At 38.2% G+C, this 19,610-nt stretch overlaps 1 protein-coding gene across 1 annotated transcript; it reads left to right on the top strand.

Moving 5' to 3' along the window:
* The first annotated feature begins 1,276 nt into the window (after positions 1–1,276).
* On the top strand, positions 1,277–13,820 carry ube2j2 (ubiquitin-conjugating enzyme E2, J2 (UBC6 homolog, yeast)). Its single transcript, XM_020930895.2, has 7 exons — positions 1,277–1,439; positions 3,793–3,923; positions 4,694–4,734; positions 5,805–5,907; positions 8,265–8,403; positions 9,143–9,223; positions 10,962–13,820. The coding sequence occupies exons 2-7, from the start codon at positions 3,793–3,795 to the stop codon at positions 11,259–11,261; spliced, it is 795 nt and encodes a 264-aa protein (XP_020786554.1). The 5' UTR covers positions 1,277–1,439; the 3' UTR covers positions 11,262–13,820.
* The last annotated feature ends 5,790 nt before the right edge of the window (positions 13,821–19,610 follow it).

A 19,610-nucleotide genomic window follows, 5' to 3' on the forward strand; every position in this document is an offset into this window, starting at 1 on the left:
AGAAAAAAAAAAAAAAGATTCAAATGCTGTACATTTATCAGGGGCATTTTGTTTACACCTACAGCACTTTTAATAAGCAGTGATCTTCTTTTGTCCAGGATCGTGGTTTGGGGTCTTGGGTTTTTTGCACATTTTCTAATATGCTTTGTTGATAATGACTCTGTAAGAGCCTTTATTTGAAATGTTGAAAGTAAAAAAAGCATTTTCTCAGGCTGTCACCAATTAATTTGTTTACTGTTTTGTTTGCCTATGATTGAAAAAGAGCCATTAAAAATGACTATGAATGCAATGCACAGTGTTTTCATTTATTTACTATGTTTTAAGGTTCACTTTATTGTCCTGTTGAGAAGTGTGTTGTCTGCCTTTTACCCATCCTTCAGTGTCTCTGGGTTAAACCCATAGACTATATAAAGAACTATACAGCCTACCATAGACTGTATATATGATATGACATGATATAAATGGGCATAGCTAACCCGCTAGATGCTGTATTCCAAACAGGACGTGAGAATGGGTGCTCTTCCTGTCACCCCTCTTTCAATAACTGCTGCACTGGCCTTAAAATGTTTGTATAGAGCAGGTGCTCTACATGATCCTACAGACAAATCAGACGCCTTCTTTCTCTAAGGTCGCTCTCGAGAGCAACAGGTTTGATTGACAGACCTCAGCCCTAAATTCGCCCGTACAACTGCAAGCCTTGAGCTTCATTTGGCTAGAGCCAAACATTGTGGGTGATGTCACACTCAGTTAACTTCATCATACATCTAACCTGTATTTGACCCATCCTTCAGTCTCTCTGATGCTCATCTCCAGATCTTGACCTAGTCAAACCACCCAGAAAAAGGGACAACATGCAAAATCCACACAGAAAAGTCTGAGACCTAGAGTAATGCTATATGCCTATATGCCATAAAAATGACACTTGACACTGTTTTTTTTTAGAGGTTGTATTAAAGGTACGCTATATGTAACTTGCCAGTGGATGGTCCGCCACCTGCTTGTTTCCATAGTATAGCATTAAACATCTATGCACACAAGTCAGTAATGGTATTTCTGAGTAATAAAAACTGTAATAATTGTTTTTTTTTTTCTTGAATGTTGTGTTGACTGTGTTGTGTGTAGAAGGCATGGGGTTATTTTTCATTTTATTTTGTGACCAATAAAACACTGATTTCTATTCTAGACATTATAATTGCATTTATTCAATGTGCGCGCGTGCGCGCGTGTGCGCGTGTCTGTGTCTGGAAGGTTCCTCCAGTGTGACCTCTTGTGACCTCTTCGCAGAAGAAGAGAAGGCGGAAGTGTCGCGGATCCGGCAGTGGGCACCGCTCACACTTTGGCTTCGTGTTGTTTTCTCTTCATTTTGGCATTTGACATCCACCACATCTGCTCCATCCCCGTCCAAACCCGTTATCTTTCCCATTGTGATCTCCACAGAGGTATTTGTACACGTTAATGTGGTTATATTAGCTTTAGTGTCCAATTGTGTAGCCAAACATAGCATTAGCCGTGGCCTGGGTTAGCATTCGATGGCTAGCAGTTTCACAAAATCAAGCCTAATATAATAGCTTTATGTTTATTTAGATTATCTTAAAATTACACTGTTACCATGTATTGTTAACCCAGATATATGGCTTATCAAAAGACAACGAAGTATATGTTTATTTAAATGTTGTAAACTGTGACCGCTCCGAAGCTAACAGAGGATGCTAACAGAGATTAGCCACTCATGTTAACGCAGTTACTCAAGCAACGGATTAGCCTCAGTTAAAGTGACGTGCTGACGAGATCCAACTAAACCATTTAGCCAGAGGCACTAGGATTTAGTCAGAGACACTGGGATGTGTTTATTCCAATTTTAGGATAGGGAAAGGCCATTACGTCAATAAAGCAGAAGACAGTTTTAGTCATCATAAATGTTGCCATCATTGCGAAACCCCGGACACATTCCCCTGTGTGACGTGTTATTATTGTACATCCACCCGCAGGGACCGGCCTCCTACGGGAATATGGACTAATGTCATGTTCAAAGGGATTAATCACACTATTTTCTGATCTATGTCCCAGTGTCCAGCTGTGTCCTCATCACACACACAGACATCTGGAGTTGTCTTTTGTTTCATTCATACATGTTTAACACACACACCTGCACATTGAAGATGAGGGAAACACTCTCTTCCACCTTGTGATGTCATGTGGTGATACAGGAAGTGCTCCACTGTGTTTTGAAACTCCACACAGCTTCACTAGAATCAGTTGGATCATCTCAGTCCTGGAATTGCCAATCTCTGCTGAACTAAATGTAAAAGTAGCTGTTCAATTGAAAACTACCCTTCATGACATCACAAGGTGGTGCTTTGGAGATGTAAACATACTAATAATAAAGGGTTACTCAATGAAACAAAACATAACTCCAGGTCTGTTTTTGAGGAGGGAACATTAACCTGTCTTAAAACTCACAAGAGTCAATTTTATGTCATGTAGGTTAAAGGTCAGAGGTGTACTGCTTACCTTTCAGGTCAACCACCATGGAGATTAGGACTGGGTATCATTAAGAAGTTGTCGATACGATACGTACCTCATTACATAGGCCACGATACGATATATATCTCGATATACTGAACGTTTGATTTGATACAATATATTTCAAATCAAAAAGTCAGGACTGTGATACTAAAAGTCTTTGTGTTTCATATGAAATTTGCACAAAAAGTGGTTTAATAAACATTGTAATCATCAGAACAGTGAAAATGTTAAATGTGTCACATAAACGAGTTTCCTTCCTCTGAACAAGCAACAAAATAATGTAGTAAATCCAAATACCAAAAAATACTATTGGCATTTTGGCAGTATATCGATACAGCGGCCTAATATCGATACTGTATCGTCACATTAAGTGATACGATATATCGATATTTTGGTATTTTTGCACACCCCTAATCGAGATGGTGTTGTTTGCCTTTTTCACCATATGATATTAAAATTGTCTGTTTCCATGGTGACAAACACCAATTCAATTTACAGGTCCAATCTGTGGAGAGGTGTGCCCGCTTTCAGTAGAAAGCATGTTTTTCAGGTTATTTTATTGTGAAAAAGACTAACAATTAATTATTAAATAATAAGCAAGTTAAACGTGGTCCATTCCAGGGAAAGCAAGCTTTTGGACACAACCAAGTGCTGGACTCCTACCAGAAAAGTTACATAATGCACCTTTAATAACACCAGGAGAGGAGTTGAGTCATTTGTTGTGTAAACTCAGGGTAATTAACATATTTGTTCATAAACCTTATTATTAAATTAATTATTAAAGACTTAGTTTTTTTTTTTTTTTCATTAGTTTCGTGTTAGTTTATTGTACAAGCAGCACTTTGTGACAAAATGAGATCACTGCGCCCTGTCAGCTGCTTTGCGGTTATTACCATTGCCTGGGCTATGATGCTAACGCAAGGCACTGCTCTGTTTAAAGATCTGTTAGATTTTAATCTGATCTTTAATCTAATCTCTGACTACAAAAGAACTGATTTAGCTGGAGCTATAACAGGTGATCTGATTTGTGCTATTAAACAATTCCAACATTTGCATCTGGATATTAACACTGCTAAAGGGTTTGTGAGAGCTACAGATGAGTTGGACAGATTTAACAAGGGGGTATTATGCATTTTTGTTTAATTGTTTTAGCTTTCTTGGTGATCTAAATATATACTAATATATTAGCAGTTAATACCGTATAGAAGTGTAATCCTTCTCTTTAAATGGTGAATGACCACAGTTGATATTATTTTGATTTGTCAGATGAACAACTCCGGGAACAAGCGTGCTCCCACCACCGCCACACAGAGACTGAAGCAGGACTATCTCCGGATCAAGAAAGATCCAGTGCCTTACATCTGCGCCGAGCCTCTGCCCTCCAACATCTTAGAATGGTCTGTACAGTTTGAACTAATCCAGGAGCAGTCAGGGAGGGCATCTGACACACAGAGACATTTCAGAACATGTTTATAGAGGTTTACACTACAGGGTTGGCAACTTTTACACACAATAAGATCCCATGGAGACACAGGGGCATGTATTCAGCAACATGAATTATGACACAGATTTTCTTACATTGTCTTTGTTTACTTGCACAGCTAAATCTGATTATAATCAGATTTCTGGACCTTTAAGATTACTTAAATGACATATAAACCATAAAATGTGATGATCCTGATCTGAGGGGCCATGATTCTTGCTGTTTACGTCACATTTTAGTGTGGACATAACAATAACTGAATTATCATGATATTGTATTGTCAAAAGTCTCACAGTATTATCAAGGGCCATCACAATATAGCAAATTACAAGTCTCTTTGCTTAAATTCATTGTTATTGTGTAGCGATAGCTTAAAAGAGAGGAGACTACATAGGCCATGATCCTTTGCTGTTTCAATGCAGACTGCGTGACTGAACCAAAATAAAGGGAAAAAAGTTGCATATTTACAGTTTTTTTCACCTCCAAAAAATGTTAAATAATTGTACCATGAGTTGAGTCACATATGTGTCACATATTTTAGTTCAGAATTAGGAGAGGTTTCTGGTTCTTGATGAATCACTGTTCTATTGTTGGTTTCATTTTAAATGACTCCTTTTAGTATGAATGTTTTTTACAGTTCAGACCTGTACAATGGTAAAGTTATATAATACTGTGTCTCCTTAGGCACTATGTTGTCAGAGGCCCGGAGAAAACACCATATGAAGGTACTGCTCTTTTTCATTCAAATTGCAATACTAAAGCTTCACTATGTAACAATGTATTCTATATCACAATATTGATGTAAGGTCATTTTAACACATGATAATGTGCTCTGTGGACCCACCCCAGTGCCTACTATTTACTTTTGGCTCCTGTTCACTGTACATCGTTCACCCCAAACAACATGAGCCACGTGAAAGTCCAGCTGTTTATTGTTTCTGTGACAACATGCTTCAAGGTGATAGAGCCCCGTGAATACTCCCACTTGGTGCTGTACGCGGTGGTCTTTTTCTTTCACCGATGACTGAATACACCATGAGGATTATAAGCACTGATAACAGCAGAGAAGAACCATTTTGATCAACACACAAACCCAGGTTCACCTGTACAGATCCTGTGGAAGAGCAAAAAGTGTCCCTCCTCTCTGTCCTGCAGCATCACAGCAGTGTCCAGGGGGAACGAGATGAACACAGCAGGAAAGGCCGCGTTCTTACTTTGGTGTTTCGGGTGGTGACGAAATTGTCCACTCCCTAAATCTGTTTCTTCTGGGTTATCTTCTGCCGCATTTGCTGCTACATGTAGTGTAAAAAGCCCATAGCATCTCAAGTGTCCACAGCTAGGCTCCATGGATGCTACTTGTGTCCTTTGAACTGCACATGCTGCACTTCTTAGTTGGTTAAAGTTTCATGATATAATGTTAAAAACTGAGCTCAAAAAACAAAAAGTTTAAAAAACAGTACTTTCATTAGTGGGATATATGCAGATTGTGTTGTGATAGTGCTCTGAAGGGGGAGTGACTTAGGAGGAAGCAATGTGAGGGGAGCATCAAAAATGAAAGTTAAACTTATAAAAATGTAAATATGATGTTTTCAGAAACAATAAAAGGTAACATGGTGATCTAAATATGTTATGTGTTTGCAATACCCCATAGAAGTGTAATACTCCCTCTTTAATCTCCCAAATGTCTTTGACCTTCTTCTCTGTCAAAGATGTTTGTAACATCTATTGTTTTATGATCTGAATCACTTCTGCACTGGTCTGTCTCGTGTAACTTCTCTTGTGTGTTTGTTTTTAGGAGGATATTATCATGGAAAACTCATCTTTCCCAGAGAATTCCCATTTAAGCCCCCTAGTATCTACATGATCACACCCAACGGAAGGTTCAAGTGTAACACCAGGTAAGCAGAGGAGAGAGAGAGAGATGGAGAGAGAGAGAGATGGAGAGAGAGAGAGAGGAGAGAGAGAAGATAAAGAAGGAGGAAGAGAACTTATTGCAGTGTTACACAATTTTTATTTCCAAGTAATTCCTTCACCGTTTGAGTAATGGAACAATCTACACATAAATGAGTAATAGTTTGGATTGACCTGGTATTTACATAAGAGACAAAGAGCAGCTTTATTGATTATGAGGAAAAGCTGAAAGACAATTTTAAGGAAACTCCACCTTTGTTGTTGAACCTGGTCATTTATTCTCATGACAAGTTGTATTGAACAATATGGCAAAAACGTCATGGTTTTATTCTTTTGCTTTTAAATTACACAAAATTGACTCTTTTGCGTTGTTTGTGTCTGTTTACATCTCTGAAGTATCTCTGAAGCTCAAATGATCTGTTTCACCTTGTGATGTCATGAAGCGGTAGTTTTCAGCTCCTTTTACCTTTAGTTCAGTAGAGATTGGCAATTCCTGAAATCATCCAGATGATTCTAGTGAAGATGTGTGGAGTTTAAAAACACAGTGGGATGCTTCCTGTATAAAGAGTGTTTTCTGTTTGAGTCTAAATGTGCAGGGGTTGTGTGTTAAACATGTGTGAATAAAACAAAACACAACTCCAGGTGTGATGGGGAAACATTAGAACAGAGAGATCCAAATACAGCCCAGTAATAAGGGTGCTTTTTAAAGTGATTGTACCCAGTTTTTGTCCATGTGTATGATCAAAATTAGGGGTGTCAAATTATCGCGTTAATTGCGATTAATTAATTACAGTCATATTTAGTGCGTTATGTTTTTTAATCACATTAATCTTATTTTTAATCTCTAACTTCATGCCGGATCTGCGATAAACCTGCACACGTCTGATCTCTGAAAACATCGCGACACAGACACAGAACAGACTCACCTTCACCATCAACATCTATATTCCACTGAGTCGTGTCCTTTAGTAGAAGCTTTTTTTTTCTTTTCTTCGCTTAGTTTATGCAAATGAGTCATGTGGTTTTAAGTTTCATTCCTGTGAGACTTGCGTAAAGTTGCATTAAACACATGATAATGTCAAACGGGATGATGTGGCTCTAGAGTGATGATGTTTATATGTTGTAAAGTTGAGTTTATTTATGCAGATTAGTAATAGTAATAATGATAATAGTTATATAAAAACGTTAATGATAGTATGAAAATAAAGTAATAATTTAAATGAAAATACCTCAAATTGAAGCTTTTATCAGCAATTTTTAGGTGAGATTAAAAAAGAGATTAATTAGATTAATTAATTACAGATCATAATTAATTAATCTCTCAATTTTTTTTTATCACTTGACAGCGCTAATCAAAATATATGATATTATATTTATATTATCTATAGATATTGTATGAGAAAAATTAGTTTTGCCCCTCTGCAGATATATTGTACGACAGCTTTAGGGTTTTAATGTTTTTGGTAATAAAGAATAACACCAAACATTTAAAATGAACTAGTTCTGTTTTTCAGTAAGAATCAGGTACAGTACTTTTTTAAAATTGCCCATGTTACTCTTTTTTTGATCTATGTTATAATGTGGTTTCCTCATCAGAAACATACCTGGAGTTGTGTTTTGTCCATAAACTTTTCACTAGTTTCATTTGGATCATTTCAGCCCTGTAACTGCCAACCTCTACTAAACAAAAGGTAAAGATAGCTGTTCACTTAAACTACCACTTCATGACATCACAAGGTGAAACAGAGCTTTATGAGCTTTGGAGATGTAGACAGACTAATAATAAAGGGTTATTTAAACATGTGTGAATGAAAAAACACAACTCCAGGCCTGTTTTTGAGGAGGTAACATCAGAACACAGCTTAAAGCTCACAAGAGTCAGTTTTGTGTATATAGGACCTTTAAATGTGCTGCTCAATGTAACGTTGTATGAACTTGGCATATAGTAAAAGTTGAACTGTTGCAATGACAGTAAAGGCAGTCTGATTCTGATGAACATTCTTTCTTGAAGCTAAATGGAAGCAGTGTTAATGTGCAATGTTTGCAATGTTCTCATTCTTGTCCCCTTGCTGTGCTCCAGGATAGATTTGTATTCCATCCTCACTGTAGCCTGAAATGAAACTTAACTTACGCAACTCCCTAAAAACTCACCATTTTGCATGGGGGTGAGAATCTACATTCTGTTTCAACAATGGCAACCCACTTTTCAGACAGTGTTTTATATTTCCCTAAGCTGCCAATTAACCAGAAGTGTCACCACAAGAAAGTGCAGTTTAGGAGCATTTAGGGACAAAAATAGCCAGGGCAGAATAAGGTGAATAAAATTCCTTCTGTTGTGTTGCAGGTTATGTTTGTCGATCACAGACTTTCACCCTGACACATGGAACCCGGCCTGGTCTGTGTCCACCATCTTGACTGGGCTCCTGAGCTTCATGGTAGAGAAGGGTCCAACTCTGGGCAGCATCGAGACATCCGACTTCACTGTGAGAAGAATCACTGAAAAACACCAAATCACAGACTAATGTGCAGGGCTTCACAAAACAGCTGATTTAACCAATAGAAGTTAGGAAATAAAACGGTGAAACAGTTGTTGGCAATTAACGGTCCTGTCCTACACAAAACTGCTTATTGTGAGTTGTTAGTAATGTTAGAACATTGTTATCTCATCATAAAAATAACTGGAGTTGTTTTGATATGTTCACACATTTCAAAACTCAAATTCAAAACTCAGAATGCTCTGTTCTACCCTTTGACGTTATGAAGTGGTAGTTACAAGTTAACAGCTACCTTTTACCTTTTGTTCAGTTGAGATGGGCAATTTCGGGCTGAAATGATCTAAGGGATTCTAGTGATGGTGTATGGAGTTTAATATCAATCACACATCACAAGACCTTTGCAGTTTAAGAAACAAACTCAAGCCTAAATCTGCAGGGTTTATGTGTTAAAGGTGGAAATGAATTGAAACACAGCTCTGTGTATGTTTGTGATGAGGAAACATTGTAACATAGAATCATCAACATCAGAAAATAGAGTAACATGGGCCATTTAATACTTGTTATAGATTTTGTCCTCGTACGTGATTTATTTAGTTCGACTGTGAAAATGGTAGTCTTATCACAGCGTTCTTTTTGTAATGCAGTGCCCAGATGCAGAAGTCAGGGGACAGTAATTTAGTGATGGTTAATATTCCTGTATTTAAATGTGTTTGTTTGTCCTTTGTAGAAACGTCAGCTGTCGGCTCAGAGCCTGGCCTTTAACCTGAAGGACAAAGTTTTCTGTGAGCTGTTTCCTGATGTGGTGGATGTGAGTTCTGTGTTTTTAAAGTCTGTTTGTCTTCACTTAGACCCAGGCAGCATCATTGCATAGATAACAAACTCATTTAAAGTGCCTAGGACAGGTTCAACAGTTAAGAAGATCATATTTAAGATTTAGATAAAAATTTAAACATGAACAGAGAACACACTGTCTTACTTGCAAATTTAGAAATATATTGGGACAGCACTAGGCCTTCATCTTCTCTGTTCATGTTTTTGGGCTGCTCCCTCTCTTCCAACACACATCAAGAAACTGATGTGCCAAGATTTTATTCTTTTATATAGTTAGATAAAAAAGTTAACATGTTAACAGGTATTATCCCACCAAATTAAGTCAAAATTAGAGAATCATCAAAACCTAGTACACATACTTGAAATGCTTGTTTCATTCGTACATATGCACATACTTTTAAAATGTCAAATACTAAGAGAAGAAACCGAAGCCTAGCCTGCACAAAAGGGCTAAAGGACAAATTGGAGAAGTTCATTAATTCCACTCCTTAAGTGCAAATTACAATTTATATTTTAAACAATATTAAACATATACAAGAAGCCTGTGTAGGGCAGGATAGCCAGGGTAGTTTTCCCTCCTTTTCATCTGTGACAGTGTTTGGCTCAGTAAGCTGTACACAGCCCCATACATTTCAGAACATGTTCAGTACGTTCAGCATGTAGAGGTTCAGACTACAGACTTAACAGTTTTTACACACAATAAGACCCCATGGAGACAGGACAGTGTGTTTATAGAGATTATGACCTAAATGAGCCAAGTGAGTGGTGCTCAAACTTTTCACACAAAGTAAAACCTAAGATTAGAATTGGCTTTCTGCATGTCTCTAGATCTAAACCCTAAACCCAAAAGAAAAGAACATGTATTAATTCTTTGTAATCATGCTGGGGGTGTTCTACATGTATGCCTATTGTGTTTAGCAGTTACCATGGTGACACCATGCACTTAGCAAACACAGCCAAAAAAACAAAACAGAAATCCAAATGTATTGATCACAGGCTGAAAATGTGTTGTTAAAATCTTAGCATTGATTGAGTTTGATTTTCATCAGTCCGTTCTAGCTGCTCTTGCTCTGATTAGTCAGAGTGGACACATGATACGTGAGGCCCCGCACAAGGAGCACCTCACATGCACTGGTGTGTGCCTGCGTGAGAAAACAGCACTACTGTGCATGTTCAATGGACAGAGCCACCGGGAGCACCGAGCCGGGCTAGGCTAATCTAGAGACATGCGCCACTGGGGGTGGCCCGTTGACTTGAATGTACGGCCATGTTTAGACCCCAGGGTTTGGGTAAGAGCGACTCACTGAAAAACTGTTGGCTAATGCTAGGTAGCTTGTGACTGTAATGTTATTTGAGAGGGACCTGTTTACTTGTTTACTTGTTTACTTGTTTTGAGAGAGACAGAGAGACTGATCCCAAGGGAAATTCAAGCTTTGCTGCAGCAAACTGCTGCAGTTTTAACCTGACTGTCAAAAATCCACATTTGTGAGCAAAACCACTAACACAAAAATGTGATGTTTGGTTTAACTTCCTGTGGGGAAAATGGTGTTTCTGATGCACCAGCAGAAAGTAAAAGGAAATCTGGATTTGTTTTTCTTATCATTTTAGGTCTAAATTGAGCTTTTAAAAAAGTATTTTTTTTTTTTTTTTAGAATAGAACGTTACGCTCCACCCTGGATGAAAAGCAGAGTTTTATCTTCTCTCTCTTTTTACAGGAGATGAAGCAGAAGCAGAAGGCCCAAGAAGAGCTGAGCTGCCGCACTCAGCCCCTTCCCCTCCCTGACGTTGTACCAGATAGAGACCCCCAACAAGCCCATTACCACCCCCCCCTTAATGGACCCGCAGCGCTCCCTATGCCCGGGGCTGCCAACAACAACAACAACGCCCTCCACAACCAGGCCAACCGCAACCACGGACTGCTAGGGGGTGCTCTGGCTAACCTCTTTGTCATTGTGGGCTTTGCAGCATTCGCATACACAGTGAAGTACGTTCTGAGGAGCATAGCGCAGGAGTGAGGGAGAGAGAGCAGACTCTTAAAAATGAAATAAAATATGGAAAATAAACAGATGTTCCTTCGGAATCTCCACTTGGACTTTGAAAAACTTCAACTAAAGCGGTGGCAGAGGAGGAAAGGGTTGTACATTGGTAACAACTCCCGAGTGGGTCATGTGTGACCATTCAAAAAGATTCAAGCAAAACTCAGTAACTTAAGGAGGCTTTTTGGATTATTTTGTCATCAACATATGTCCAAGGTGCAATATGTAACTTTTCTGATAGTGTCCACCACCTGTTTGTTTCCATGGGGATGTTAGTACTTTGCTTAGAATGTGCCACAGTACAGGATTGTATCACCACATCAATAAACTGGTACAAGTGTTGAATAGACAGGTTTAAAGAGAGGGTATTATGTCAAATCAACTTTTTTTTACCATGTTTTTTTAACATTGTTCCCTCATCAGAAAATGCCTGAAGAGCATTAAGATGTCATCCATGCATGTTTGAGTAATCCAGTGATCTCTCTTGGGCTCTGTTTATGATATAGCAGTAAGATTGTGTCCAGTGCTCAGTCCTCGAGCAAACATCACCCACCCTCCCACACAATGCCAGAAATATGTAAAGCAGGATACAAACACAAACACAGAACAACACACCACAACTTCACAAACCTGATGCGATGTGCAGTCGTTTCATGATGCACGCTGATTGCGTTGTGATAGCACTCTGAATGGGGAGTGATTTAGCACAGAGAGCAAAGGGAGGGGAGACTCAGAGCATCAAAAACCTCAAAACAAATGCTTAAACATGTTAATACGTCGTTTTCAACAAATATAGCATTTTCAAACACTAAAAGGGAACTTGGTGATGGCAGTGTTTTATGTGAGCCGTTAATACCCCCTTTTTAATGCTCCACTGTGGAGACAAGCAAGTCGCAGATTCTCCACCAGAAAAGTTACATCATGCAGCTTTTTAAAATTTGTTCTCAACTCATTTAACCAACTCCCAGACTGTGTAAGCCAATAAATTACTGAGTTTTGCTTTAAGGTTTGAGGGAAGGCGACACCAAACATGATACAAAATCAAAATCTGTAAATGGTGCAAGAAGAAAATGCTGTTTATTTCTACTGGTTTGGACATAAAGTGGACCACTGGAAATGTTAAGGTTATAGTGTGAAGTATGGAGGAGGGCTGTGCGATGTGACAAATGAAATCGTTATTTGTTGGCCGTTTTGATGAGGTTACTTTAAAGCTGCACTATGGAACTTTTCTGGTGGGCGGGCAGGAATTCTAAGCTACAGCTAAAAAGAAATGCAGAAATGGGGTTACTTCACCACAGTTCTGACAGGGAACGTGGTAAGGTGGTGTCCCCTGCTTGTTTCCATGGATACACAAGTTTAACACAATACTGTGGAACATTCCAGGCCAAGAAATGGTGTCACAATGTTCAATTTTAAAATTCTGTTTTGATATTAAATAGAGTTGATACTGAATACAAATTTTGATACACAAATGATCATTTTAAAAGCACTTTTTTTAAGACAAGATTGTCATTTCCAACACAGTGTAACAGTATTTGTTTATTACAACAGGTTATTTTACACCAGTTCACTGATTGTTCACAAAAGGTCCAATTTTATTCTGTTAAGTGATTTTTATTTTTCCCAGTATTGATACCTTCATAAAGGATCATATTATGCTATTTTCATTTACACATGTTTAACGCACAAACCCTGCAGATTTAGACTGAGTTCTCTCAAACAGAAAACACTCTGCTCCACCTTGTCATAAGGAAGTGCTCGACTGTTTTTAAACTCCATACACCTTCACTAGAATCAATGCCAGTCTCTGCTGAACTAAAGGGGGAAGGAGCTTAAACTACCGCTTCATGACATCACAAGGTGGAACAGAGCACTCTGAGCTTTGAAGAAAGATAATAAATAAATAACGATGACTAATGATAAATAAAAGAAAGGGTTACTCATGTTTGAATGCATGTTTTTGAGGAGGTAACAGCATTATAATATGGAAATTTTAATATGGAAATATTGAAAGCCCATAAGAATAAATTGAATCAAAGACCTTTTAAATGAGTACTGTATCTAGTTTCGTGTTGATTAGTATCTGATATTTGATATAAAGAAATAATGTATTCATTGAGAGAGGCAGGTGGCAGACCCTCCACTAGAAAAAGTTCCACAGTGCATCTTTAATCATCATAGTGGCTCTAAGAAATTTATGCTCTGATTTTGGTTCTGTCATATCACCCACTCCAATATTACAAACTCAAATACACTAATGTGACGAACTGCGTAGCAAAGTGAGAGAACTGCCTTAGAAGTATGCGGGGAGGCGGGGCTTATGGGCTGATCTCCCTCTGATTGGTCGAATGTTTTGCGGTATGTTGCCCTCTAAATTCTGATTGGTTCTGTCTATCCATTTTCACACAAAGGTATTTCTGATCTGCAGACACTCTACTCCAATATAACAGTTTTGAATTTAAAATAGTGTCTCAAAATCATCACTGTATGTTGTTATAAATATAAGATGTTATTCAATAAATATTTTTAAAAGAGTTACACACAGTATTTTGTATTTCACTTTTTGTTTCGGTGTTGTGTCTGGACCAGAACGCAACATTGCACCACTCCCGTTTATTCAATCTATTGTTTAGTTCAGTCTTTGTCTGGACTTGTCCATGAATAACAAAACCAGATACGATAGGACTTCGCCAGAACTAAAACACAACTAAACTAGGACAAAGTAAAGTATAAGGGAGTGTTTACATTTGCACAATCCCCACATCAAAACTAGGACAAAACCCAAAACTAAACCTGGACTAACCCAAAATAACTGGAACTAAACTCAAAACTAAACCTAAACAACGTTTACATCAGGACTGAAAAGTGTTTACTGTAGGACTAAATAAAGGGACACTAAACCAGGACTGATGCAGAACTAAACCAGGGCTTACAAAAGGACTAAACCAGGACTATAGCTGCCAAACCAAGAACTAAAAAGGGCATAAACTAGAAGTCTTAAACCAGGTCTAAACTTGGAACTAATCATGACTATTGAAAGTAGGCCTATAATAGCACTAAAGCAGATGGAATGTATCATGAAACAATATCTTAACTAAATATTTAAGGACTAAACCAGGACTGAACCAGGACTAAAATAGGACTACATCTAAATCATGTATTGAACTATAACTAGGATTACCCCAGTACTAAACCATGTCTCAACCAAGACTAAGTACATTTTAAGGATGCATTCATATTTGCACAATCACTATGTCAAAATTGGGACTAAATTAGGATTAAACCCAAAACTAAACCTGGGTCATATCAGGACTAAACTAAGTCTACTTCAGGACTCTGAAAAGGGCTCAGTGTAGGACCAAATAATTAATGTGAAGGCACCATAAACCTGGACTTCACCAGGACTAAACTGGAACTAAACTAGGACTCAACCAGGTAAAGGACTACACCAGAACTGACCCAGGAACAAAACAGGAATAAAACAAGACCTAAACTGGAACTAAACCTTGACTAAAGCAGGATTAAATCAAAAATAAAGCAGGACTGAACCAGGACTAATTAAAGTAAAAATAGACTAAAGCAGGTCTATCAATACCTAAACCAGATCTAAACTAACAAGGTCCAAACCAGGACTAAGCCAGGACTAAATCATGATTACTAAGTAGGTCATTAAAAGCTCTGAAGCTCCAATTAATCTCCATTTAAGATCCATTTATTCTAGTTTAAGATAAGACATGGCATTAAGATGCCATGTCTTATCTTAAACTAAACTAAAGAAAATATTTGAACTAGAAGTAAACATGGACTTCCCTCTTCTATGATTCGTTTCTCATGAATTCTCTTTCCCTGTTCTCTCTTGAGGTACAACAGGTTTGGCCAGTTTTTCAAAAAACCTTTTCACCTAAATTTGGCTCAGATCCAATAGGCAAGTCAGGTCCCGGTTTTAAGATAAGAGCAGTTTTAATATGCAAATTTCCTCGGCTCAAACATTCAAATGAACAAGTGAAATTTGAACCTTGCACTTAGAAGTCAGTCTGTCAACAGCTTTGCATTTAGTTACAGCTGCTTTTGAAAAGTTTGGTTTCAAGCTGAGTCAAATTATGCAACAATGATTCCCCTCTAATTCAAAGGTTGGCCAAATAATCTCTGTAGTTGTGCTTTTGGGCAAGACACTTTGTACTTTTTCATAATATAATGTTACACCTGTTTCTGTATATTTAAGTTCTAAGATATTATTATTATTATTATTATTATTATTATTATTACATTTGCTTGCTATTTCAAAGGCTAGCTGTTTTGCAGTTACATTTACTCTAGTAACTTTTTAGTACAATTGCACTTCATAGTAGTTTTTGCACCTCATACTTTACTATTTGAGTAATATATTGTAGTGTACTCTTTATTTACTTGAGTAAAAATTGTGCTTCTTCTTCGCTCTCTGAGGGAGTTTAAAGTGGCAAAAGTTTTATGTGACAATCTGAAATGATCTGAATATTTGTGTTTCTTGCAGTGCTCCTTATTTTGTCTTATTTTTGAGTCTGGCCTTTGAAAAGACTAGATTTCGTTAACTAATTTCATGTTTAGTACTTCAAAATACATTCACTTCAAATGATTAAAAATCAGATGTTACTTTAGTAGTAGTTTTCACATACTTTTTACCACAGCTACCTGAACTTGGAGTACTGTAGTGAAGCCCATATGTAATTAAATGTGTTCTTGAGCCCCAAACCGTAGTGTTGTCTGTGGGTCCAGGCTGCTGCAGGTTTGTGTGGTGGATTAACTCATTCTGCATCTAAAGGCTTAACCTTCTCCTCAGGTGATGGACATTTAGCTTTGGACCAATGAGCTGCTCTGAAGCTCTGCATGTTTAAGGTCAGAGGTCAAATGCACATGTTTTGATGCATACACTGTAAAAAAAAGATTTTATTACCAGAAGGATTGAACTATCATTTGTTTTGTTTGGTTACAGCAGTTTTAACACAGTCAGTGTTTTTGATTCGATAATGTGCTTGTAATTGAATGAGAACATTCCAGAAGAGAATGTATTAGACAACAGACAACATCAATTTTATGATTTTTTTTGCTGATTATTTTTTTCTGAACATGATCAATGTTGAACATTGTAATAATGTATCATATGTGCAAATAATATTATTATTAATAATCTTATTAGTGATGTTATATGAGACAGTATGTACTGTATGTGTGTAGTTGGGTGAACCTGACAGCGAGCTTTGTACCTGTGATTGATTTAATGTTCTGCACATTCATGTACCTCATGATCATGTACTGCAGGATCATGTACTGGATGATCATGTACTGGATGTTCACATACCAAGTTCTATACACACATGTTCTTTTGTGGCCTCTACACACATGTTGTGAGTAGGACGTGTGTGTGGGGTGCAGTAGACTGGTTGTTCCATCAGAGGGGTTTGTTGTGTGAATGAAGTAAATGTAAAAGTACTGCTACACTGTACTATATATGACCCGTGTAAGAGTACTGCTACACTCTACTACAGTCCCCTCCAAAAGTATTGGAAGAGCAAGGCAAATTCTCTTATTTTTGTTGTTCACTGAAGACATTTCGTTTTAAGATCAAAAGAAGACTATGAGACAAGAGGTCAGAATCCATCCATCCATTTTCTTCCGCTTATCCGGGACCAGGTCGCAGGGGCAGCAGTCTAAGCAGGGACTCCACATTGCAGGTCCTGGTTCGATGGAGTCAACAAAACAGGTCGTGGAAGAGGTCAGAATGTCAGTTTTAATTCCCCAGTATTTACATCTAGATGTGTTAAACAACTCAGGACATACCAACATTTATTTAAACCCATCCATTTTTCAAGTGAGCAAAACTATTGGAACATGTGACTGACAGGTGCTGCCAGGTGTTGCCTTTAAGATTGACCATTCAAAAATTAAATAGGTCTGCATGACTATCCTACTTCTTGGCTGCAACACTGTATTTCTTGTTAAAGAGCATAAACCAAAATGAAGACCAGAGAACTGTCTATGGGAGAAAAGCAAGCCATTTTGAACCTGAGAAAAGAAGGAAAATCAGTCAGAGCCATTGGACAAACATTGGACATAGCAAACACAACAATTTGGAATGTCCTGCAAAAGAAAGAAACTACTGGTGTTCTGAGTAACAGAAGTCGAACAGGTCGGCCAAGGAGAACAATAGTAGTTGATGACAAAAATATTGTGCGAGCTTTGAAGAAAAACCCCAAAACCACAGTAAGTCAAATCACCAACAACCTCCACAGTGCAGGCGTGGAAGTATCACAATCCACTGTTCGAAGAAGACCCCGAGAGCAGAAGTATAGAGGCCACACCACAAGATGCAGACCACTCCTCAGCAGTCAGAATCTGAAGGCCAGATTGGAATTTCCAAAGAAGTACAGAGATGAGCCACAAAAGTTATGGAACACAATCCGATGGACTGAGGAGACCAAGACTGATCTCTACTAAAGTGATTGAAAGACCAAAGTGTGGAGGAAGAAAGGAACTGCTCATGATCTGAAGCACAAGTTCATCTGTGAAGCCTGGTGGAGGTAATTTCATGGTTTGGGTGTGCATGACTGCTTCTGGAACAGGCTCATTCATTTTTATTGATGATGTAACTGATGATGGTAGCAGCAGAATGAATTTAGAAGTGTACAGAAATATTTTATCTGCTACCATATGGAGAGATGCATCCAAACTAAATGGGAGGAATTTGACCATGCAGCAGGACAATGACCCTAAGCACACTGCCAACAAAACAAAGGACTTCATCAGGGGAAAAAACTGGAATGTTTTAGACTGGCCAAGTCAGTCATCTGACCTTAACCCGACAGAACATGAATTGCACCTCCTGAAGAGGAGACTGAAGGGAGAAACACCCCGAAACAAACAAGAACTGAAGGAAGCTGCGATAAAAGCCTGGAACAGCAGCAAATGAAGTGTGCAACAGTTTGGTGATGTCGATGGGTCTCAGGCAGTTATTGCAAGTTAGGGTTTTGTCATTAAACATTCCATTTTATTTACTTTAAGATTTTTTGTTCCATTACTTTTGCTCACCTAAAAATACTGTGGTCTAATACAAACTGTGATATATCCTAAGTTGTTTAACACATCTAGATGTAAATACCGAGGAATTAAAGCTGACATTCTGAACTCTTGTCTCATAGTCTTCTTTTGATCTTCAGCCCAAATGTCTTCAGTGAACAACAAAAATAAGGGAATTTGCCTTGCTGTTCTAATACTTTTGGAGGGGACTGTATATATTCAATTCAATTCAATCTTTATTAAGAACACATGATATCTGGTTCATAGTATAAAAAAAAAACAATAGTAAGAATAAAAAGTTAAATACAGTGCATGTTATAACGTATACAGACAGATATTATTCGAGTAAGAGTACTGTTCCATCCTGTGCACAGACTGTTTTGAGGACGTGTTTGTTTCCGTGTCACTTCACATTTGCATGTGATGCTGTGAGTTGCTGTGATGAAATCACTCCTGACAGATTTTCTAATGAAGATCTGTGCATTTAAATGTGATTCAGCTCAGCTGGAAATGGTCCTAAATCTGCCATGATGTGTCAAACTTACAGAATGACAGCGACTAAAACAGGACTAAACCAGGACTGAACCAGCACAAAGACTAAACTAGGACTACAAACCCTGTTATTACTGCTACTACTATTCATTCATCATTGCACTTATATAGCACCTCTCAAGAAGCGCTTTACACTTCACTTTACACTTCACTTTACACTTCACATTTCACTTCACATTTCACTTCACATTACACTTCACTTTACACTTCACTTTACACTTCACATTCTTCACTTCACTTCACATTACACTTCACTTTACACTTCACATTACACTTCACTTTATACTTCATTCACTCCAACTCAGAGGTGATAACTACTATAACCACAGCTGCCCTGGGGCAGACTGACAGAGCGAGGCTGCCAGTCTGCACCATAAGTCCCTCCGACCACCACTCACTCACACACCACTATCATACTCGGCAATGTGGGTGAAGTGTCTTGCCTAAGGACACAACAACAGTTTTTGTGACTGGCGCCCCCCTGTGGCTCCTGGAATTCCCAGTGGTCTCCATCCAAGTTCTGACCAGACCCAGACCTGCTGAGCCTCTGAGATCTGACAGGCTCAGGCTTTGACAAACTGGTATTGCCACACACCACACACACACACACACACACACACACACACACACACACACACACAAACACAATCTATTATTACTACTGCAACAACAGCTGCTACTGCTGGAACTACTACTGCAACTATTTCTACTACTACTACTACTACT

The sequence above is a fragment of the Boleophthalmus pectinirostris genome, unplaced genomic scaffold (genome assembly GCF_026225935.1).
Source record: "Boleophthalmus pectinirostris isolate CB_2022bp ecotype Guang Dong unplaced genomic scaffold, ASM2622593v1 HiC_scaffold_1101, whole genome shotgun sequence".
In the NCBI taxonomy this organism is placed as follows: domain Eukaryota; kingdom Metazoa; phylum Chordata; class Actinopteri; order Gobiiformes; family Gobiidae; genus Boleophthalmus; species Boleophthalmus pectinirostris.

Bases quoted from the DNA above. Each gene is read 5' to 3' on its own strand.
- ube2j2 (XM_020930895.2), top strand. From the start codon at position 3,793: ATGAACAACTCCGGGAACAAGCGTGCTCCCACCACCGCCACACAGAGA. The intron at 3,924-4,693 runs GTCTGTACAGTT...GTGTCTCCTTAG, and splicing joins CCCTCCAACATCTTAGAATG to GCACTATGTTGTCAGAGGCC. The intron at 4,735-5,804 runs GTACTGCTCTTT...GTTTGTTTTTAG, and splicing joins GGAGAAAACACCATATGAAG to GAGGATATTATCATGGAAAA.